Below are 23,698 nucleotides of genomic sequence, written 5' to 3'. Positions count from 1 at the left end.
GCTGTAGTTTTTGAGGACATGGCTGCCGAGCAGCTGCACCGCTCTCGGGCGCGCACGGCATGGCGGAGCCCTCGCTACCGGCGTGGCCCGAAGCGGTAGTTTTGTCGCCGGTTTCCTGGGGGCTTCCGCCTGCTCCCCGAACAGCGGCGTGGCCGTGCCTCCAGCGCGCATGCGCCGTGGCGCGCCGCCCGCCAGCCCAGGAGCGGTCCCGCCGCGCATGCGTGGTGGGGCGCGCGCCCTCACCGCTGCCCTCAGGCGAGCGCAGCGCAGCGTGGCACCGTAGCGTCTCCGGTACCGGCGGTGCGATGCTGCGGTACCCGGGGGGTGCTGCCTCCCGGTAAGGAAACGCCGCCGCCCCAGGTGCGCGGTGTCGGGGGGGGCGCGCAAAGCGCGGGACGGCAGCGCCGGCACTGCTGTCCCTCGAGGGCGAAACCCTTGTCCCTCAAACGGGGTTTGTCACCCGAGGTGCAAAAGCCGATCTCGCACACAGCGCCGAGAGGTCAGTTTTATTCCACCGTGCTAGGGGGTAATTCCACAAAGCTGGCGCACCGCACAAAGGAGCTACAGCCTATTTATCCTATTACATGATTAGTAAAAACCTATCTGCGTTTACACTCATTGGTCTGTAATTACCATTCCACCTGGTATTGGTTAGTTATATTTAAATTAGCCTCGCTTGCTGTGTAAATTAGCACACGTGCTCCTTGCAAGTGTGGGGGGACAAGTTTTTTTGGTCTTTATTGAGACGGTGGTCGTGATCTCCCCCTGCTGCCTTTACTTCTCCCCTGGTTTCCACAGATTTTCCTAGACTTCATGCTTCTCGGGCAATCATTCAGCCTCTGGCACCTTCTGGGGCCAGACCCCTCTTACCAATCTTTTATCTCCTCTTCAATGGTGAAGGCGTTAGCAAGGCCTGGATCCTATCAGGCTTACACAATAGATCCACAAAGTACCAGGTTTACCCAATGGAGCTTGTGATTAGGGGTCCCTGTGTTTGATGAGAAACATTTGCACAGGCTGCAAGGCTTGCTGCCGTATGGCGGCTTGCTGAGTGCGATTCCTGGTGGTCAGGGAGGGCCAGGACCACCAGTGAGGCAAGAGAGCCCCTTTGGCAGGTGTGGGGGTGTCTCCTGGCCGCCCTGGGGGTGGTGGGATGGGTAGTGGCAAGCCCTCCTCTGTGGCAGGCAGCCCCACCTGAGAGCTGGTGGAAGGGAAGAAGGGAAGGATTTGGGTGCCTGGGTGCCTCCCCAACTCGCCAGAGCTCCCTCTTAGCCTCTCCCAGCCCTGTGCAGCTGCCCCCAGCTCCAGCATCTCCCCCGAAGCCTGTCCCATAGCTTCAGGCCACCCCCAAGCCCTGTTGTGACTGTGGCAACTGGCCCTCGATGCGTCTCCAGAAGCCCCTGTGGAAGGACAGGCTCCGGCCAGAGGCTGTCTATGGTCACAACGGTCACTGCTTCTTCTTTTCCATCTCCCAGAAGCTTCACTGAGGATGCGCTTGTCCATTCCTCCCCCGGGTGTGCTGTTGACTGCACCCACCTCAGGCTTGCATGGGTTGTCTCTGCCTGGCCTCGAGCTTCTCACAGCATGGGGTTGAAAAGGAACAGGCGGAGCACTTACTGGCTATGGACAGTGGACAGGAGCTGTGGTGGCTGAAGCTGGAGAGGCCAGAGAAAGACTAAAAAAAAAGAAAAATTGAAGGCTATCTGGCCGGCAGCCACCTCCTGCTGCAGGCAAGAGAGAGCCTGCCCCTCGGGGTGGGGAAGGATCCCTCTCTGTAGTCCGCAGCAGGCCAGCCCGCCAGCGTGCCCTGCAGGGTCTGCACGGGTCACCCAACGCGTGGTACGGCCGTGTGCTGCGCCAGCGTGTGGGAAGCCTCGTCTCCTAAGAGCCGGGATGCCCCCATCTATTCCTTTAGGTGGAAGGCAGCCAAGTGACTGGAGTTACAGAAGAAGGGAAGGAGGAAGGGAGGAGAGAGAAACATCTGACCTGTCAAATTCTCCCGGCAGCGCCAAGAGCGAGAGCTGTGGTTAAGTCCCGGGCCCTTGGGGCCCTGTCATCCCTCTTGTGCGTCCTGGTCCCTTCCTGCCCCTCTCCTGGCCCCTCTCTTTTCCATGCTGCTGCTAATTTTTTTCATTTTTTGCTTCCCTATACCTCTTCTCTCTATTCTTCTCTCCTGCTCCCTCTTCCTCTCTTCTTCTAGTGCTCCCTTTTTCTCTGTGCTTTTGTCCTGCTACCTCTCCCGCCTTATTTTTTCATCCTCCATCTGTCCTTAGTGCCCTCACTTTTTAAATTCTCATTATACATCTTTTAGTTTGCTGTCCCTATTTTGCAGTTTTTCCTCTTTATTTCCCTAATGCTTATCTCTTTTAAATCTTTTTAAATTTCTTTCTATGCCTACTTTTATTCCCTTTGCTGTCTTTAATTAGTTCTTCTGTTGCATCACTTTTTAGTTCCTTTCTATGTCTTCATTTCAGTTCGGCTTTGCTACTTTTTAATTTTTTCTTATTTCCTTAACCTGCATTTGGTTTTATATCTTCTGTCTACTTTTATCCCATTTGCTGTCATTGTCTACCTTTATTTTTTTTAATTATTTCATGTATTTCCTTTGCACCCTCACTTTTTAGATACTCTTTTTTACTCATATTTTTTTAATTTCCCTAATGCTCACTGGGTTTAAATTTTCTTTCTTTGCCTAATTTTATTCCATTTGCTATTTTTAAAAAATGATTTCTTGTATTTCCTTAGTGTTGTCAGTTTTTAAATTTTCGTCCTACATCTCTGTTCTAGTTCACTGTCCCTATGTCATAATTTTTTCCTTTATTTCCCTTCTATGTATTGCTTTTAAAATGTTCTTTCCATGCCTATCTTTCTCCATTCAAAGTCTTTTTAATTAGTTCTTGTCTTTCCTTAATGCCCTCTCTACGTCTCTTTTTGTTCACTGTTGCTACTTTTTAATTTTTTCCCTACTTCCTTAATCACTGTTGCTTTTCAAATTTTCTGTCTACTTCTATCCCATTCACTGTCTTTATTTTTTAATTATTTATTCTCCTTCCCTAGTGTGGTTGCTTTTTAGATTTGTTTTCTTAGTCTTCATTTTAGTTTGCTGTGTCTATTTTTCATTTTTCCTCCCCTCCTTTATTTCCCCAATCCCTGTCACTTTTAAAATTTTCTACATTCATCTTGTTCGCTGTCTTTATTTAGCTTGCTTTCTTTTTAAATTATTTTTCCTTCCTTAGTGCCTTTGCTTTTTAAATTTTCTTTCCACATCTGTTTTAGTTTGCTGTCCCTATTTTTCCCCTTTATTTTCCTATCCCCCTCACTTTTAAAATGCTCTTTCTATGCCTACTTTTATTCCCTTTGTGGTCTTTTTAAAGTTTTTTCTTCCTTCCTTAGTGCCTACGTCTGCCTTTTGTTATGCTGACTCTACTTTTTAGTTCTTTCCTCTCTTAATCCCTTGGCATCTAACATTTTCTACTTCTATCTCCTTCTCCGTCTTTATTTTTTAGGGTTTTTAGTGGCATCACTTTTAAAATATTTTTCTACATTTCCATTTTAGTTCACCATTGCTCTTTTTTATTTTTTTCCTCATTTCCTTAATCACCATTGCATTTAAAATGTTCTGTCTACTTTTACCCCATTTGCTGTCTTTGTCTTCCTTTATTTTCTAATTACTTCTTCTCTTTCCTTAGCACCCTTGATTTTTCAATATTCTGTGCATCTGTTTTAGTTTGCTGTCCCTATTTTTTAGTTTTTCCCTTTATTTCCCTAATCCCCCTTGCTTTTTATAAGTTTTTTCTATGCCTGCTTTTTTTCCTTCTCTGGCTTTTAAAAATTATTTCTTTTCTTGCTTTTTGCCATTGCTTTCCAGATTTTTTTTTCTACATCTCCATTTCAGTTCGCCATCACTACTTTTTGATTTTTTACTTATTTCCTTAATTTCCATTTCTTTAAAATTTTCTGCCTACTTTTATCCCATTCACTGTCTTTATTTCACTATCTTTTAATAATTTATTGGGTTTTCTCAGTGCTGTTGCTGTTGAAAATTGCTTTCTACATCTTTGTTTTAGTTTGCTGTCCCTCTTTCATAATTTTGTCCTTTATTTCCCTAATGCTTATCGCTTTTTGCGTGTTCTTTCTATGTGTACTTTTATTCCCTTTGCTGTTTTTTAATTATTTCTTCTCTTTCCTTGGCACCCTCACTTTTAAAATTTTCTTTATCTCTTCTAGTTTGCTGTCCCTAGTTTTTTAGTTTTTTCCCTTTATTTCCCTAAGCCCACTTGCTTTTAGAAGTTCTATGCCTGCTTTTTTCCCTTCAATGTCTTTATTTCTCATCTTTCCTTAGTGCCCTTGCTTTTCAGATTTTCTATGTCTGTGTTTTCATTTGCTATCAATATTGCTTAATTCTTTTGTCTCTTAATCCCTTGGCTTTTAAAATGTTGCTTCTATATATACTTTTAGTTTTTCTAGTTTGCTCTCTCTGTTTTTAGTTGTTTCCTGTCTGTCCTGTACCTCATCACTTTTTATATTTTCTTCCTATGCCTACCTTTGTCATGCTTCTTATCCCTATTTTTTAATTGTTTCCTGCCTTTCATGTACTGTGTTGCCATTCCCCAGTCTCAAAACTTTACACACCCCTTCTCTTTTCCTGAACTGTCAGGGAAGGAACCCCACTGCTTCCTGACAGCTCCTTCCCTGTGTTAGCACCCCTGAACCCCCTACACTGGCCACTCCTTGGGAACTATTCTTCTGTGCCACACCCAGCATTCTGCAGGCACCTTCCCACAGACTCTGGGCTCTGCTACAGCCCTACAAAATAAGTGAAGTCCTAATGCTTATAATCTACGAAGGGCCCGCCACAAGCTGCAAAGGTTTTAGGGACAACATTGGTAGTCTGTGGGCAACTGGGGAAGGCGATGAGCTGTCCCACACCCTGAAAAATGCTGTGTGTTAACATCCCTGACACTTTCGAGAGAAATGCCAAAACTCTGTATAGACGCATACAAGATTCTCACCATAACCCTGGCTAGCTAATTTTACTATCAATCCTATTAGGAGAAATTATATCAGCAATTTACATAGTATGCAGTAAAACTGGTGAAAAAGACAAGGTTCCACCTTCAATAAAGTCAAGAACCCCAGGACAATGCTATGTACCTAGAATTAAAAAAACCCCAAAACATCCTCTTAAACCACCTTTCCACCCTTGAACGCTCAATTAAAAAAAATGACTGACCTGAAAAAAAAGCTGCATACAAGTGTACTTTCTACTCTATATGCTGCTGAACATTGACTGGTCCTAAAGCTCTTCCTTCAGCCCTATCCTCTTAATATCAAAACACATCTACCCAAACAGGTTAGAGGGTTCAAAAGCTGTAACCAACTGAAGGAACAGGAAAACACTTACACTAGAGAAATCCAGGAGCAGGATGAGCTCCCTGATGCGAGGCTCTGGCTCATATACCCCGTGCCCTGCCCACAGCCGCCTGGAAAAGGGGAGGGTGAACCACCAGAAGGCAAAAAGGCAGCCAGGTGGTGTTGGTAGTGTCTGTATTAAATTTATGTTGTTTTTTTCTTCCCCTAACAAGTCTTTTGCCTGTGCCTTAAAGGATGAGATCATCCCTTCCAGTCCTTATCTCAAGTTCCTGCGTCTTTTGCTTCCCTCCTTCTCAACGCTGGTGAGGAAGGGGGGAGTGAGCTTCTGCACGGTGCTCAGTTGCCCTCGGAGCTCAAACCATGACAATTACAAAAAAAAAAAAAAAAAAGTGCCATAGCTATGTCAGGAAGTGGAAAGGGGAAGGATCACTTATCCAAAGGTTTATGTTTGTGGGTTTGTTTAAGAGTAGGCAGCCAATACACTCAGAAAAACCTGACTCGGCAAATTACTGCTCTCTTATAACCTTGCTAAAAGACTCCGATTTCACCACAGCTTTTTGGAAATAGAAAAAGTTAAGCATAAGGCATTCAAACAGGCGTCTGCACGCACTTTTAATCTCCCCAAGGCCTGTAACGCCTTTGCTTACGGTCGTTCATTACGGCATTACGGATGGGCTGGCTGCGCCCCATCCGCGGGAGCCCCCGAACACCGTCAAACACTTTAGTACGCGGCACTAAGTTACTTAAACAATAAAAACAACTCAGGGAGCCTCCGCCACCGCGAGCCCCCAATGGCGGCCGGTCGCGCTTGCCCCCCGCGCAGGGGAAGCCCCGCCCCCTGCAGACGCGACGTGCCCTTACAGGCTGCCCCCGCCTTGTGCCCGCCCCCTGGCGGCAGCCCGCCAATCCCGAAGGGCGATGTGGCTTTTCGCCCGTGGGGGCGGGCGCTCCCCCCTATCCCCTTCCCCGCACGGCTCCGAGGGCGGCTGCGCCTGACCCGCGTGGCAGCCGGCGGTTGGTTGGCACCCCTGGCAGCCAATGGGGGAGAGGCACCTCAGGGCAAGCGTCTAATTTTCCGCGCGCCCTCGGCTGCGGCCGCTCGCGCTCGGAAGGGGCGGCCGGAGCGGCCTGAGGAGCGGCGGGCGGGCGGCGGGATGAGGCCGAGCGGGCTGTGGGTGCTGGTGCTGCTGCTGGGGCTGGCCCAGATCGCCCTCCTGGCGCGGGGCGCGGCGGCCGAGGAGGAGGACGGAGGTGAGCGCGGGGGGCTGGCGGGGGCCCTGCGAGGCGCCGCGGGGGGCCGAAGGGGCGGGCCGCGGCCGGCTGGTTCCCCGCAGGCCTCTGGGCAGAGCCGGTGGGGGCAGGGCGCTGATCCCCCCTCCCTGAAGGCCTTGGTGTCTCGGAGAGCCTGCCTGTCACAGCGCTGGTCGTTTCTCCTTCGCTGTGCGGCAGCTCTGCCTCGCCTCTTCTAAACACGGAATTAAAAGCTAGCAATTAGCCGTGTTGGTAATTACTGACTTTTAAATTGTCAGTACATTTGCAATTTCATTATCCGACGGTGCACTCTTTTCCTTACCCCTTAGTTCAGGAGATCTGTGCGTTCGTTTCAAACTGCCTGTATATCTCCTCCCAGAAGGAAGGCCGTGCGTTGCTAGTTTCTTGGTGTTTCTTCCCATTGTCTTTGAATTTCACTGATGCCTGTCTTGACCTTTCCAAAATTAGCTGAAACAAAACTGCTCTGACTTATTAAGTTTAGTACCTCTACGTAGCAGGCAGGCGTTTGAAGGTGCTTCTTTTTAGATTTTAAGTACCTTTCACGTGGATTTTGAGAAATCCTACACCTTTCATATTTCCTACACTGCTGTATGTTAAGTATTAGAGGCTGTTCAGGGAGACCAGGTTATGGAGAACCTCCTGAACTCCTGTCCTGCAAATTCTTGCTCAGTGAACAGGCCCAGAAACTTCAAGAAACACATTTATATCAGGTACCTTATCTGTGTGACTGACTGTATGATCTGTAGAATAAGGATCAAGAGATTTGGGTGGCGTTTTTTGTAGGATATAGCATCTGAAGTAAGATACAGAATCTTCCTGTGAAGCTTTTCTTTTAATTCTAAGCTGAAATACACGTATTATGTCTGTTTCTCTGCTTTTAGCTAGAACACTTACCGCTTTGTAGCATGTGACAAAGCCTAGCACTGATTTCCCCTACTACCTTCAGAGGATGAAGAACCTGTGATGTTACAGCGAAGCCTGGGCCCTGTGTCTGACAACAGTAGCTCAGCTTCTCGTGGGCCGAGCACCCATCAGTGTTTCCCACGTGTGCTGTTCCTCTCATTATATGAGTTCTCAGGATCAGAGATGCACAGCGGTGAAAGTATTTCCTCCTCTGTGCAAGTTGAGCACTAATCCATTGCACCGCTTGAATAGTTTTCCTATTTCTGTTGTGTATCTCAAAGCTGTATATAAATCATGAACTAGGTTCTACCAAGCCTTTGCTTTAAAAAGGCATGTAGTTAAGGATTTCCATTTTTGCCCTTGAAATGCAGACCTGTATGAAGTGGAATAAATTTACTTTGCAACAGGCAAGTGACTTTATGTAAGTTGATTGTTCAGTAGATGAAAAAAACAGATGAAGCCAGGCTTGTTGCACTGTGTGATTTTGGAAGTGAAGTTTGGCTAGGACAGTGAGGCAAATATGCTCACAGCAAGATAAGCCTAGAGCATGACTGTTACACCCTTTGCATCCTGATGAAGGAAAAGGAGGGATCTTGTAGAAGATCCACTGTAGATAACCTTGAGGAAGACTGCTTTCATAAAAAGGCTTTTGAACGCCCTGGCAACAGATTTTGAGTCTTGACTTCTGGGTTTCTGAAAACTGAGCTCATCCAATTGCGGAACAGACTGCAGTGTCCTCCTCAAAAGGAAACTTTCAGGCAGAACCCCGAAGTCACTGATGTCTGGATGCAGCTTTTTCATGTGGGATTCACCCTACATAAGAAAAAGCTACTAGGCCAGACTTAGAATAAATGGTGAAAGTTCAGTGAAGTTACTGTAGGAATTCATTTCGGTTAGAGTAGCTGTCATCCTGAAGAAAGCCTGCCGGCCAGCATCATGCACCTGAAGCCTTAAAATGAGTGCCATCTTCATCATGTTTTTTCACTTGTATGTTGAAATTTGTGGAAGTGCTTTGTTGAGGTAAAAGGGAGTCGTCCGTATTTTACTGGAGGGCAGGTTTAGCCACAGCTCTCACTTGTTGGTTTGTCCACCTGCTTTGCAAGTAGATTTAAGAAACAAAGGCACTTCAGTTCGGGTGTGGCTATTTTATTTTCATGAGCTGTCTTATGCAAATATTTATTAGCTATTTCTGCCATTACAGGATGAGTCTAACTGTGACACCTGAATCTGTTCTCTTCAAATTGTAAATCATTAATGCAGAGGAAAGTTTCTTGCTCTTAATGATAAAAGTCCTGCTTACTTCTCCCCTACTTGGTCAGGTCCTTGAAGCAGGTCTTTCAGTCCCAGTGCTAAAGGGGATGTTAGAGGTAGCTGTGATAACCCTAGGTATTGGTGAGGCTGGAGACCTCAGACGATGAGTTTGCACTCTTAAGGACCAATTCATAGGTGTGGTGAATTTTTTTTTTTTTTTTTTTGGTGGAAATACATGCCCTCCTTAAGCCAGTTGGGAAAAGCTGGAGTCTTGCTGTTAAGTGCTCCTGTCCTGCCCTCATCTCCGAGGAGGAAGTGGGTGGTGTATATAGCGCCCCGGACAATGTATTGCTGTCAAAGAAGTTTTCTATTGGCAGGCTATACAGCCACTTGCAGGGAAAGATAAAAAATTATTTCAGTTTAGATCTAGTGGTAACATTTTACGCTTGTGCAGGATGATTTCGTAGGTGATACTTGGTTCTGGGCTTTCTAAACCATGAGCCTCTGCCCCAGTAGCTGCGGGGGTCTTTTTCTCTGTTGGGGGTGTGTAGTTAGCATAGTAAGCAGGAATGAGAGTCGCAATCTGGTCGTTTCAGAGGTGCACGAGCAGAAGTGGCCGGCTAGTTTTGCTCAAATTCCTTTGTGTCAGGGAAAATCAAGTCTGAAGCGATTTGCTTGGAAAAGCAGTGGACATCGTGCAACTTGCTGGGAATTCAGGCACAGACCGACCATGAATGTCCTGCAGTGAAACACAGCCCTCAGAACTGCCGGGCATGCGTGTAAACAGAAGTTTTGACTGCTGAAACCCCCTGAAAATGTGCCTTTTCACCAGGGCAGTCCTGTAGGTACAGGACTGCCATAGTTTTGCTTCAAGGGTGCTTGACAGTTCAGCCCTTTCACTGCAGGTGCTCAGAGGCGGCGACACAGGAGGCATTGTCCACTTGCAAATAGTGCTTTTAGCTGCTCCATAGATCAGATGAATTAAAGAAACTTAATCCAGGTAACTACTGTTCTGTGATAAATGATCTCCTGTGATCTCTCCCCTCATCAGAAGCTTTAAATTTGTGGTGGTATATAAAGTTGGGTTCTAATTAAAATTAACTCATTTTCTCCAGGAGTTCATATTGTTTTCTGAGAGCATATAGACTTATTTTTTTAATACCTTCTCCTAACAGAAAAATAGCTATTGCAATTTAGTAGCATGATTTTGTCCACAGTTAGCTTGTTCCTGTGGTCTGCTGTTGGTCTGAGAATAGTGGGGTTTGGTTTTTCCACTTTTTCATACCTGGATACTACAGATTTATCATTCTTAACTTTCAAATTCCAGGTGAAATCAGAGTATTTTCAGAATTCTTGTTCTGAATAAGTAACTTGCATGTACATGATTTGCAGTCCTACTGCAGTAACTCCTGTCAAAAGCCAATTAAAGTTAAATGGAGAATATTTCTGAACAAGAAACCTTAATATTTTTCTTTTTTTTTTTTTTTTTTTTTCTTAATCCTGGAACTCCCAGTGGTTGAAAGAACCTTAGCTTCATTGTTGTACAGTTTTCTTTTGGGATGAGGTATTTTCATTATTTGTTCTGTGACTGAAATTCCTTTAAAGTCATTCAGGAAGGTCTGCTTGCCTTGAATGATGGCAGTTTAAAAAAAAAAAAAGTTTAAAAGAACATGTGAAAGATCGAATATTAAAGAAACCATCTCAAACTTCAAGCCAGCAAAGATTGAACCGGTTGAAATGTCCTGGCTTCAGGTTTCATGTGCTAACTTTGCTTCAGTAATTCTGCAAATCTGATCTCTTCTTGAAAGGCCTGTTCTGGACCAGCAGTTTTGGCCTCTTTAAATCATAAGCCTCCCTCAAAGTTCTTTGAAAGAAGGTTTCACTCCATTTATTTTAGAAGAGTACTTTGCATCTGCCAAGTGCATAGGAATGAGTTTTCACGGGACTCCTGTGACAGTCATTTCCTTATTTGATTTTACACTCGTTCTGCAACCTGGTGCTGATCCAGAGCAGAGTGATGCTCCTGTGAGTGGAAAGTCTCTTCAACGAATTGCAGGCCTGAAACATCACTGTAACGGAAAGCAAGATACGTTGAGGTGGCAGGGGTGGGATTGAGCAGTCAGGAACAGAAGCATAGTTTTGAAGTGCTGCCTCTAAACCACCTTGGTAGTAGCGAAATGATAGTATTTGAGTTTGTAGCAAGCCTTGTCTGTTTATTAGACTTTTAGACAGGCAGAACATAGTAGTGTTACAGGTGTAGTAGGGGTAAAAGGGAAGCTTTGTGAATAGATAACATCTGCTTTCTTGGTACAAGACACCTCATGTTTCAACCACAAGTTGCAGCGCTTGAAGGACAGCTGTTCTGCTGCACGATGGAGGGCTTCTGTTCCAATTTGGGTATCATCTGGGAGCTCAAAAGCGCAGCAAAACATGTCTTGCTTCCCCCGTTTCAACAAGATACCCAACGTACCCTAGTAGCGACTTGTCACATAGGCTCAGTATGTGTTAATTCTCATGTCTGTTTTGTTAGTTTGCCCTGAAGTGCAAAATACATGTTGACGCTTTACTGAAATATTGATGTTGTTAGCTGGTATGGTGTGGACAAAAATGAGATGGTGAAACATCTGCGTCCAGACTCTTTGCAAATTAAAGTAGCTGTTGTTGTGTATGTGGAGCAGGAACTACTGTGTGTTGATGCTTTTTTTTTTTTTTTGACCACAGGATATACTTAATCCATCTTTAACCTGGTAGCGTTATTTTAATGTTAAACTTGATACAATCTAATCACTATTGCATTTTTATTTTTCTAGAATCTGTTACAAAAGAAGCTGACGATGATGGCGATGATGATGATGAAGATGACGAAGACGAGGATGATGATTCTGCAGTTAAAGAAGAAAATGGTGTATTAGTCTTGAACGATGCAAACTTTGACAGCTTTACTGAAGACAAGGACACTGTGCTGCTGGAGTTCTATGCACCATGGTGGGTTCGCAGCCTGCGGTACCTCCTTAGGTGCTGGCTGGGGTGGCTGTTGGGGGCTCCCTTGACAGGACACACTCCTAAAAAGCAAGCTTGGGTTGCAGTTTTAAAGGTGACGTAGTAGTAGCTTGTCTGCAGGAGAAGCACTGGCCTCTGCCGTAGTCTAGGGTGGGAGACAGTTCTGGTGGTGTGGAAGTACCCTTTTCCCTGCCCCTGTACCATGCAACAGACAACAGCCTGCTCTTTTCCACAGATGTGGGTCATGCTGAGGCATCCCGTGCTAAGGGAAGCACAGCCCTGGTGCCATCCCTGGTCTGTGCCTGTCACGGAACAGAAATGGTCCCAGCGAGCCCCAGAAAAGTCATGCAGTGTGGTCTTGCAGCCTGCTGTCATGTCCTTGTGCTGGCCCACTGAGAACTTGTGCAATTCCTCATCTAGATGGAGGAGACTTCCCTAGCAGGGGAATTGCTAGGAGGTTTTCCTTCTCTAGTTCAAATCTCTGTCCATGCCAGAAGAGTGTGGTGTGAGTAAGGACATAGCTCATTTGTATTATCAATTTAAACAGTGTTTCCTATATCTACCTAATGATGATAATTCTGCTGGCATACCAGGGTTCTCAGTAACACCAGTGTGTTCAGGGAGCTACAATGGATTTACCTGCCTATAACCGAGACAGAGAATTTAGGCCAGAATGTATCTTTTCTTGCATTCTTATGGACAAAAATAGTAGGGATGGTTAGTGGAGGAAAACAAGAGTAGGATATATTTGTAGTCAAGCTGCTGAGTTAGTGTTGCAGCCAGAACCTCTTTTCCTTTGTGGCTTAGTGATCTAAAGACAACTTACTTATTTGTCCTTTTCTAGTCTTTGAATAGAGGTGGGAACATGATCTTGCTTGAGGTGGAGTTGCCTTTTAACTGCTACTCTCATTACAGACAATCCCATCCCTGCTTGGTTGTAGGTACAACTTCTGCAGCTGTAGCTTGCCTGCATGAAAACTGAACATGAAGCTGAATTTAGTCAAACAGAAGGATGCGTGGTTATCACAGACTAAACACCTCTTCTCTTTTTTTTTTACTCCCCCTCCTGCCAGTTGAGAGGCTAAGGAGTACAGCCTATCTGCTACACACTACTTTTCCTTTTTTTTTTTTTCCCCCCTTCATTTTCCTGGTTTCATCTTCAGCTTGTCAAGCTTTATTCAGCCTTTCTTACACTGCTATCCTCTGTCATGTCAGCTGTTGCAGCAGCAGCCTCTCTGTTCTTCCCAAAGAGTTCTGGTGTGTCCAGAGAGAGAGAGAGCAGGTGCTGTGATACCATGGTGGATGTGAGATTTCATTAGGCCACCTTAACTACTGGTTCATTTTTCTTTTTAGTTCAATTTAGAATGCTGGGTAGAGAAGGTGAATCTAGATTAGGGAGAAGCTGAAGTCTGAGTTAGATTATATTTGTGGGGGCAGGGAAGAAGCAGCACAGGACAAGGTTTGCAATTTTGTTGTAAAAGGAATTGTTACATTTTTTTTACAGTGGCTTTAGAAAACATAAGGAACTCTGTTGCCTTTTGAATGAAGAGGGGGGAAAAATAGAAGAGGTTGGGATTTGAACAAGCAGCACGTTAGTTACAGTTACTCTCTCTCTCTCTCTCTCTCATCTGAAAAGATAGCAAGACAAACATTCTTATGGTGAGGTTGTGAACACCTATCAGAAGTCATCCTGGAAATGTAGAGTAGCAAAATGCTCCTGTGGGTCTGTTGTGCATTTATGTAACTGCTTGACTCTTCCTCCGACAGGTGTGGGCATTGCAAGCAGTTTGCTCCTGAATATGAAAAGATAGCCAAAACTCTGAAGGAAAATGACCCTCCTATTCCAGTTGCCAAAGTAGATGCTACTGCAGCCACTTCCCTAGCAAGTCGTTTTGACGTCAGTGGCTACCCGACCATCAAAATCCTGAAAAAAGGCCAACCTGTTGACTATGATGGTTCTCGGACAGAAGATGGTAAGCACCAGTCCTTTGCAATTCTCTGTAGCAAAGCAAGAAAGTATATGCTCTTGTTTCTTCATGCGACTGTTTTGAAGGACTTTGATCTCAAGTTACTTAAGCAGAATAATATTATGAAGGCTAAAATTTTGCCTGTCTTCTCAATCGGCTGCATGCTAAAGGACAGTTTTGCAGGTAGTGGGTGATGCTGTTACTGACGGAAGCTTTCTAGAAATATGACTTGACTAGAATAGGAGGTAGTCTCATGCTTGCTGAAGAATCAGCTAATAACAAATGTCTGGTCTGTACACTGACTGTATATAAAACCACTTGTTTCTTGCTTAATGAATGTGTCCAGCTCAGTCGGAGGGCAAAAACTACCTTTTCTGTCTGTTTTGAGATGGAATTCATGTGCTAAGGTGCTGCAAAGTACAGGTCTGTGCTCTGCATAAATAAGATACTCTATGGAGCGAAGAGAATATTAAAGACCTTGGCAATACCAACAATGAAGTAAAGCATAAAGGAGCTTGATTAAGAAAGTGTTCTCATGTAAGCTTGACTATGTTTGGTCCAGGACCATGCTTGCTATTCTGATTTTAAATTCTTGATACCAACATTGGATATGCTACTGGTATAATAATGCAAGCTTGCTAATTGAGCTGTTGAACTGTATTTCAGCAATTGTGGCCAAAGTCAAGGAGGTTTCTGACCCCAGTTGGACCCCTCCACCAGAAGCAACCCTGGTATTGACCCAGGATAATTTTGATGATGTCGTGAATGGTGCTGACATAATCCTGGTGGAGTTCTATGCTCCATGGTAAGCAAGAAGTCAGTCACTGGTACTTCCCTAGCACAGCTGGCCCAGACATGCTTGGGGAACCTGTTTTCTGTTGTTATGCCTTGTTGAAAGAGGCTTGCCTTGTGCAGGGGTGTAGCTGTGATTCACCTTAGTTCTAACGTGGACGTAGGTTCACACAAATCACTTGAAGACTAGACTGGATCTGTGTCTCAGCAAGGGGTGGTCTCCAAAACTTCACTGAAGATTTTCCATATGTACTAATTTGGAAACACGTTGGGAGATACTGAAGACCAAAGGGAGTTGGTCCTTAATTTAAAAATGGCCTCTAAAAATGAAACTACCTGTAGTAACATGGGGCCAGACATAGAGGCTGGCTTCAGGTTAGAGAGACAAGTCTTCCTGGGCTGAAGTGTTCTCTAGAGATTGAATAACCCCATTTCTACTTTCTCCATTCTGGAAGATTTAACTCTTCAACTTCAGAGGTAGCAGGACTGGTGGCTTGTAAAAACTACCCTCTGATCTCCTTCTTTAGGTGTGGACACTGCAAAAGGCTTGCTCCAGAATACGAGAAGGCTGCCCAGGAGCTCAGCAAGCGCACACCTCCTATCCCCCTGGCTAAAGTCGATGCCACTGCTGAAACTGAGCTTGCAAAGAAGTTTGATGTTTCTGGCTACCCAACTCTGAAAATCTTCCGCAAGGGCAAACCGTATGACTACAGTGGTCCTCGGGAAAAATATGGTATCGCAGCTTCTGCTTTTTCTTATTTTCTGAGGGCTTGACCACAAATGTTTTGCTGTATCTATAGGATTTGCAGACTTGTTAGCATCATAGCAATGGCAGTTGGGTAAACCTGAAAAACTCTGCTCTCATACCTACATAGGCCAGCAGTATAAATTTGTACCTAATCTTTGTAACATCTTATGGTGGAACTATAAGCTCCTTTTAATACAAAGTAAGTTAAATACACATGGTGAAGCAGTGGCAGTATGAGTAAATGGGCAGCCTTTAATTGGACTGGAGTGCACCATAAGGACTGGCAAAGTGCTTAATATTAGGTTTTAGAAGAGGGAAGACTTAAGACTATCCATGTAGAACTTTGGCTTATAGCAGGGTCAGCAGACAGTGAAGGGTCTGGAATTTCAGAAAGGAGGTTACTTTAAAGATCAGCTGATACTCATGGAACTCGTGCTTGGTCACCTCTTCTGAAACCAACCTGAAGAGAATATCCAGAACTGCAGCTTTAAAAACTTGGATTGAGGTCTTACTTATTTGGTCTTCTGGCTATTGTGGGTGGTAAGGCTGCACAGAAAGAAAGGTGTCCATGGGAAATGCGGTGTTAAACAATGTCACAGGGAGAATGCCTGAACCTTTCAGTTCAGTAAATGTTCTAAGCAACTTTGGGGTCACATTTGTCTTGCAGGTATTGTTGACTACATGATTGAACAGGCTGGTCCTCCGTCCAAACAGATTCAGGGTACCAAGCAGGTACAGGAATTTCTGAGGGATGGGGATGATGTCATCATCATTGGTGTCTTTAGTGGAGAGAATGACAAAGCCTATCAGCTCTATCAGGAAGCAGGTAAAGAATGTTTTAAAATATTAATGAAATGTATGTTTTGTTGAGATTCTGCCTGGGACTTTGGTCATGGAGAGATCCTTTATTTCTGGTCTTAGTTTGGGGGGGAGGTTGGAGAAGAATTAAGAGGAAGATCAAAGGGTGATCTACTTGTACTTGAGGAAAAAGCTCACACTAGATTTTGAAGCTCTAACTCAAGTTATCAGCCAGTCACAGGAGGTACCTCCTCTTGGTATTGTGTCCCTAAAAACATACAGACTAGAGAGGCGGGAAAATGCCTAGCCTAGGAACAAATCACAACTTCTTGGCTTAAAGCCTTGCTAGCTTTGCTATCTGCTATTGCTTGTTTCACATCTGACAGTTCCAGAGGCTGGGCTCTGCCAAATTTATTTAGGGTGGGATGGCCTGGAGAAAGAATCCTCATCCACCTCTGGATCAATTAAGCTAGACCATTCCTGGCAATGTTTATTCTTAAAAAACCCCATTGGGGTGACACATTGACGGTCCTGTTAATGATATTTGCTACCGTGCAGAAGCAGCTAGGCTCTTGAAGTGCTCGGTCCCTTTAATCAATCTCTGTGTCTCACACGATTGAACCACTCGCAGCCACTCTTGGTTTCTACCAGAGCCTTGAGAGCAGCGTGGGCAATTCTTCTCCCCCCTGGCTATGCCTGTTTCTGGGGCTGCCATCATTTATAGTTGGATTAGGAGCTGATGTGGTTGCTCCAGCCTGGCAAGATACAGAATTGTTCCCCAAAGCAACTAGATTGACTAGGTGACCTTGTGAGTTCCTTTCCAGCTCTGCTTTCTGTTATCTGGAGGGAAGCCAAGAGGTAGGAGATTGATAAACAAATAGGTGTTTCTCCATATATGTTTTGGAAGCTGTTCAAGGCTTTTGATTATGGAGAATAACTCACGTAGGTGGGTTGTTGAACAGCACTCAAACAGTGCTACTCAAATTGTATGTATTTTCACGTGCTGCTCCACCCCTGGATGAGAGCTGTTCTCTAAGACTCTGGGTTGTTCCATGTCCCATCGAGAATGGGAAGAGAGTTTCCATGCAGTGCAGTCTCCAGATTTCAGTCAGAGGCTGTCAGGTCACTTGATGACTCTTCCTTCTCCCTGACCTTAATTTTTCAGCTAACGGTTTAAGAGAAGATTACAAGTTCCACCACACCTTCAGCAATGAGATTGCAAAACTATTGAAAGCATCTCCAGGAAAACTGGTTGTCATGCAGCCAGAAAAATTTCAGTCAAAGCACGAGGCCAAGATGCATGTTTTGGATCTTAAAGTAAGTAGCTGGTCCAAAGCTAGAAAGTTTGTATGCAGATTGAAGGTTCTCTTTCTTTGTGTACACAAGGAGTTGGCATCTTCCTGTTACTCATTTGTCACTTGAAATTGTATTGCTTTGTTCAAGAAAGCTTTATGAAATTAAGCCAGAGGTTACGTATTCAAATAATAATTTACCATTACAATATTCAGTTTGAGTAGAATAGTAAATTATCTTTAGTGTTTAAGGACTTGAAGAATATGGTGACAGTAGTGTTTATAGCATGCCCTTCTTTCTCATTCATGCATGCATCAGTATTACTTTTCAGTAGTGTGTAACAGAAGTGCCGCTTGAATGCATTTGTCTGAACTTTTTTTCCCAATTTTTTTAAACAGGACTCTACAGATGGATCAGAGATTAAAGAGCATGTGCTAAAATATGCTTTACCTCTAGTTGGCCATCGCAAGCCTTCCAATGATGGTAAAAGATATGCTAAGCGTCCTCTAGTGGTTGTCTATTATTCTGTAGACTTTAGTTTCGACTATCGTGTTGGTAAGTTAGCTGAGATTACCTTTTCTCCACTTTGGGAGGAAGCCAGCAGTAAGTAACTAGAAATTACTAATCCTGTTGTGTTCTGGTTTTTCAGCTACGCAGTACTGGAGAGGCAAAGTCCTGGAAGTGGCCAAAGACTTCCCTGAATACGTGTTTGCTGTTTCTGATGAGGAGGACTATTCTTCTGAAATAAAAGACTTGGGCCTGCTTGAGAGTGGAGAGGATGTCAATGTTGCCATTCTGGATGAACATGGCAAGAAATATGCAATGGAGCCAGAAGAGTTTGACTCTGATGTACTCAGGCAGTTTGTGCAGGCATTCAAAAAAGGTGCAGTTTCTAAAACAGGGTTCTCTAAGCCATTTTCTTTGTTTCCCCTTCGTTTTCCAAGAGTTTTTGCTGAGGCAATGTCTATGATAAAGTTACATGTGCAACCTCACAGTGCTCTGGGGCTTAAAGCTTTTGGATGTTTCTTGCCTTTATTTTTTAATCTCAGTTCATTAACTTTGCTTGGATTATGCTGTGGCATCTAGCTGTATTCTAAAACTAAGCATGTTTGGCAAGCCTAAAACATTTGTGCGGCTTTGAAGCATGAGTTGATTGCTCATATTTGGGACTAGTATCATAAATCGCTGTCTACTACGTTGTGGATGGACAGCCATAAAAAGATGGAGGAAAGGTTCTAGGGAATTGTGAAACAAATTGCTGCCTGTATTTCACAAGGTGATTGTGCTGAAATGCCACCAGCAAGAGCCTATGTTTCATGTAAATGTAAGTTCATTTACTGGTGTGATGCTTTTCCCTGACAGGAGGATGTTTGTGTGCCCTTTCGTCTTGGGGGAGATCATAAGGATTGCTCTTACTGCATTCTAACAAGAACGTGTGTTTTGCTTCCTTCTAGGAAAACTGAAGCCTATTGTGAAGTCCCAGCCAGTGCCAAAAAATAACAAAGGGCCTGTGAAAGTGGTAGTGGGTAAAACTTTTGATACCATAGTAATGGATCCAAAGAATGATGTTCTCATAGAGTTCTATGCCCCGTGGTGCGGACACTGCAAGCAACTAGAACCAGTGTATACCGAGCTAGGCAAAAAATACAAGAATGAGAAAAATCTAGTCATAGCCAAGATGGATGCTACTGCCAACGACGTGACGAGTGACCACTACAAAGTGGAGGGATTCCCCACGATCTACTTTGCTCTGAGGGACAGGAAGAACAACCCTATTAAATTTGAAGGTGGGGACAGAGATTTAGAGCATTTGAGCAAGTTTATAGAGGAGCATGCGACAAAACTCTCCAGAACAAAAGAAGAGCTTTAGGTAGGATGAGGGTGGTGAAGAAAAATTGTTTGTACATTGTAGTTAAAAGCAAGTTACTGACAAAACTTCCATGAGAGAAGAATTAAGCAGTTTGAGCAAGGAAATTCTTGAGCAGTAAAGCAATTGCAGTATCTTTTTTTTTATATGGCAGAAAAGTTTTTCTGGACACTGAACTTCTCTGATATGAATGTCTTGCGTTAGTTATGGTTTTGATCTTTGGAGAAAAATACATCCTCTATTTTTTGTGACTATCTTGAGCTTGATTATTTGACTCCAATGCAACTTTTTAAAGTTAAAAGATATTACTGAAAAGAAAGAACCAGATCCCTTTGCTGAACAGTTTTCATTGTCATTTGTTGGTATGGTTACTGAGGGGAGCAGTATTTTGAGCCAGTCTCTCTTCTGTTATATTTCTGTATACTTATTCACATGACTATATCACTGTATTCGTTGCTGAGGGTAAGAATGTGAGTTTTCTAAAGTATGGGCGAATTATTCAGTCCTGTTGAGATAAGACACAGTGACTTGCTAACTAAATGTGTTCTAGACCTGTCTGCTTTTGCTTTGTGCCCCTCTGTAGAGAGGGTGATGCTAAAATAGCAAGTTTTACTTCTCTTTACTAGTCTGTATTGACCCATTTATATCTTAGTCTTCCCAAGTATGTTTTGGACGAACTGGAGTGTGGTGGAAGGAGCATCTAGTGGGTGGTAATGCTTGGTTTCTGATATCAAATCTGTGTGTTGCCATCTCCTTTCCTTTTGCAGAGAGGAAAGTTTGGTAGGGATTTTTCTTTGGGGAAGCAGACTGAAACCTGGTGGACTTTATTCCTGTGGTGGTTACTGCAGTTACAAAGGTTGATCGCATCTACTTTGTGCTCCGCTTGGCAGTATGTGTGTTTAAAAGTGGATTTTGATCTTGAATGTCCCAGTTTAGATACGCCTGTAAACTTATGGGCTGTGTTGGGGTATATACTCCAGAAGCACCGTCTGCCTCTTAAAGCTGTGTTGCCGCGGTGTGTGCGACTTAAGTGTCACTGAGGCAGTTCTGATACAGATTTGATTTTACGGGTAGTGATTCCCTCCTAGCAGCAAAAGACCGATATCATCAGTCTTCCTTCAGCATTTCCTTGCTGTATTAGTTTTTGGAGGGTGTGCAAATCTAAAACCCCACCACCCAATGTTTTGGGTTTTTTTTTTTTGTTTTGTTTTTTTGTGTTTTTTTTTTTTTCTTCTGGGGAGATGCAGTCTTCTGTGTAGCGAGGGTAAACCCATGTCCAGGAAGGGGCTGTTAAGTATAGTCCAAGGACCCAAAAGGGCCTGCAAGAGGGTACATAATCCTTATCCTTTCCTACTGCACCTTGCATCCCTATTGAAGGGACGTGCCTCCCGGCTGCCTTAAGAGGGGACTGTTCTTCACTGACTGTTAACAACCTACACAGCAAAGCGTGAGTAGCAAATTATTCTTGCAGAGGTGTATGAGACTGCGTGAAGGCTTTCTCTTAATTGACAATTTAGCCGATGCTAGTGAATGAAGCTCACCAGCAGATTATGGATGAAGGGGACGGTATCAAATCTCCACAGAGTGCTGGGATGTGCTTGAATGCTATTCATCTCCTGTTGTTTATCAGCAAAAGCTGGGAAGTGCTAAGCAACTATTCAGGATCAGATCTCAATTGCTGCTTTGTGTTAAAACAGTGTCATAATTCACTTCAGGGCCCTGGCACTGTCAATCTCCTCTTTATATAGTAGAGGGCTTTTTCTCGACTCTCCTTAAATGTACAGATATCTGTTAAGCTTAGGCAATATTTCACCTACAAGACTTTTTTTACTAAGTGTATTATCTTCCCATCACTTGCCATTTCTGTTTGCAGCTTTCCTGTAGAGCCTTCAGAGGCCGTGATCTGTGATAAATGTCTGTGCACAGGCAACAGGACTGAGATCAGACTTAGCCGAGCACCACCTTACACTAGAGGTGACTCTTTGCAGCTTTAGAGAGTATCCATAAGCTGAGTAGCAAGTTCTGACCTGTCTGTAAGTTGAGATGAACTCAGTTCTTCAAAGAAGTAGGCACAGACTTCTAAAATCAGTGCATAAACATAGTTCAGTTTCTATCCTGAAGCACATACCTCACTTAATACTGCAGGGAACTAAACTGCTCCTGCTTATTAGTTAGTTGCAGGCTTATAGGGATTTATTCCAAAACAGATAATGTCTAACCAACAGCAGGATATGGATAAATATGGAACATGTAGAAGGGAGGGTGAAAAGTCCCTTATTGGTGGTGAGGACTACAGTCAGGGCTGAGTGAAGCTCCGTTCTTCTCGGGATAGTAAGTTTTACAAGAGTTTGTTGCCCCTCTTTGTGCAGTTGCTTGCTTACTAACATTGTGATTGCCAGTGCTGTACTGTTTCTATTGTAGACTTCTTCCCAGTAGGAGCTAACACCACTCTGGGTGGAAAACAACCTCTCCTGCCTGCTGGGAGCCTTTGTGGCAATAAAAGGGACAAGGCCCAGGGGAGTGTCCAAGGTGTCTTGCATGGCGCTCCTGCTGTCTTCCTCTTCCTTGCCTCCGCAGGTGGAGGCAGCCTGGTACATGGTTAGTTCAGGGCTATGCTCAAAGACTGGAATTTTCTTCTGCAGCATCAGTGCTTAAGTCCGAGCTGAATATGGAAGAGGGATTGTCGCAGTTGGGTGTTTTATGATCCTGCCAATTTGTCACGGATCCTGATTTATGATCACTTAAAGCAACTTAACAGAGTTGGACGGCAAGGTTCACTCTATTACTTACTGCATGAGGAAACATACAAAGGAAAATAGAGCTAAAATCATTTTAGAATGACTTACACAGAGATTGGAGGGTGCAAAAAGGTGAGGGAGACCCTCCTGTTGAGTCATGAGGTTCAGAATGGACCCCCCAAGCCCCTGATGAAGCCTAAGTGTGGCTGGCTCCAGACTTAGTCCCAGACTTCGTCAGCGGTTTATGTCTAAGAGATACAAAGGGTAAGGAAAACCTCCTGTTGAGTCACAAGGTCCAGAATGGACCCCCAAAACTCCTGACAGAGCCTGGGTGCAGCTGGATCCACTCCTAGTCCCAGACTTGGTCAACAGTTTATGTCTAAAGGATTATATGTGTTGATGGCTAAAGGTTTATATGTGCACACCCAATTCTTTATATCACTTAGCTAAGGTTTCAGAGTTTCGTCATGCTTATTCCCAATTCGCCTGCCTTCCATCTGGGTGTCCGGTGTTAGTTCACCCCAAAGTTTGAACCCTTCAGTCCAGGCGTCTGGTGTCAGTTTGCTCTGAAGTTCAAGGTTTCCTGAAAAGACTCTCAGGCATCAGATTTTATTAATAGAGTGGTAGAGCAGCAGAGTCAGCTTCAGCTGGTGCCTCTGAAGAGGGGCCCAACCCAAAGAAAGAAATCTCTGGGCAATTACACCCTTACAGGCTGTTCACCCGCCCCTCACACACTCTCCATGCCCCTTCCACATGCCTTTCTTTCCAGTGGTGATTCTGGTCTGAGCTGCTTCTGACACCTCGTTGGATTCCTTCACTGTCTTTGGACAGGCTGTTTGTTGTCTTGTCAAGCTGCAGGTGCTGTTGATGGTTGTAGCCTTGAAGCCTCCTTATCTCCTGATTTATGCTGGCTCTGGAGCCCTTTTTTGACTAAGTAGGAACACATTCAGTAAATCTAAGCCACAAGCTGTAAATTTCCACTTAAGGTTTCAAGTCTAGCTGCTCATACTAAGTAGAGTTAAGCAAATGGCATACTAAATCACACAACGTTATAACTCTTAAGTGATTCATTCTATTTAAAACTTAAGCTAAATGATTAATATATCTTAACACTGAGAGATCTCCCTGTGCAAGGGGAGAGTTGCCTGGTGTGCAGTCCCGTTGCTGTCCAGGGAGAACTCAAATTGGGCTCATCCAGCGATCTGTCATTGGTAAAAGATCTCTCTGCCTTGAGGAGCAATCTTGAGAGTCATCCCAGCTCAAGGGGAGATCACCGCCGTGCAGCCACGCTGCCTAGCAGTGAGGGAGAGCTCAAAGGAGGCTCACATAGGCTGTCATATTTATGGGATAAAGTGCTTGGCTCATAGTCAAATTGCATACAACAAGAGGTATGCGTGAGAATCCTTGTTGCTCTGCTCCTCTGTGGGTTTCCTAGAGGAGTTCTTGGCCCGGCTCCGGCCTTTACCTCCTTTGGAGCCTGTACCAAACCGCTGCTGGTTTGGTTAAGGGGTGGGGAGTTGAGTGCATCTGTCACAGGAATACACTAGTTGTAGCATTGCTAACTTAGTTTCTTGACAGCTGTGAGTTGCAAGGGCCAGGCAGCGTAGCCCAAGTAGGTTATGGGTTGGGGTTATGAGCAGTAGAGGGAACGAGGATTTGATCCGTCCTTACACTTGGGTCACCCGGCCGCGTTTCC

General features: G+C 44.4%; 1 protein-coding gene across 1 annotated transcript; it reads left to right on the top strand.

Annotated features, from left to right (window-relative positions):
* The first annotated feature begins 6,388 nt into the window (after positions 1 to 6,388).
* On the top strand, positions 6,389 to 19,518 carry PDIA4 (protein disulfide isomerase family A member 4). The gene is made up of 10 exons (XM_074893566.1): positions 6,389 to 6,624; positions 11,610 to 11,784; positions 13,567 to 13,772; positions 14,433 to 14,571; positions 15,086 to 15,291; positions 15,974 to 16,132; positions 17,270 to 17,421; positions 17,796 to 17,952; positions 18,047 to 18,280; positions 18,852 to 19,518. Exons 1-10 carry the CDS (start codon positions 6,528 to 6,530, stop codon positions 19,265 to 19,267), a joined length of 1,941 nt encoding a protein of 646 aa, XP_074749667.1. The 5' UTR covers positions 6,389 to 6,527; the 3' UTR covers positions 19,268 to 19,518.
* The last annotated feature ends 4,180 nt before the right edge of the window (positions 19,519 to 23,698 follow it).

The sequence above is a fragment of the Strix uralensis genome, chromosome 1 (assembly GCF_047716275.1).
Source record: "Strix uralensis isolate ZFMK-TIS-50842 chromosome 1, bStrUra1, whole genome shotgun sequence".
Taxonomy (NCBI): Eukaryota; Metazoa; Chordata; class Aves; order Strigiformes; family Strigidae; genus Strix; species Strix uralensis.
This window is presented reverse-complemented; position numbering and strand designations above follow the sequence as displayed.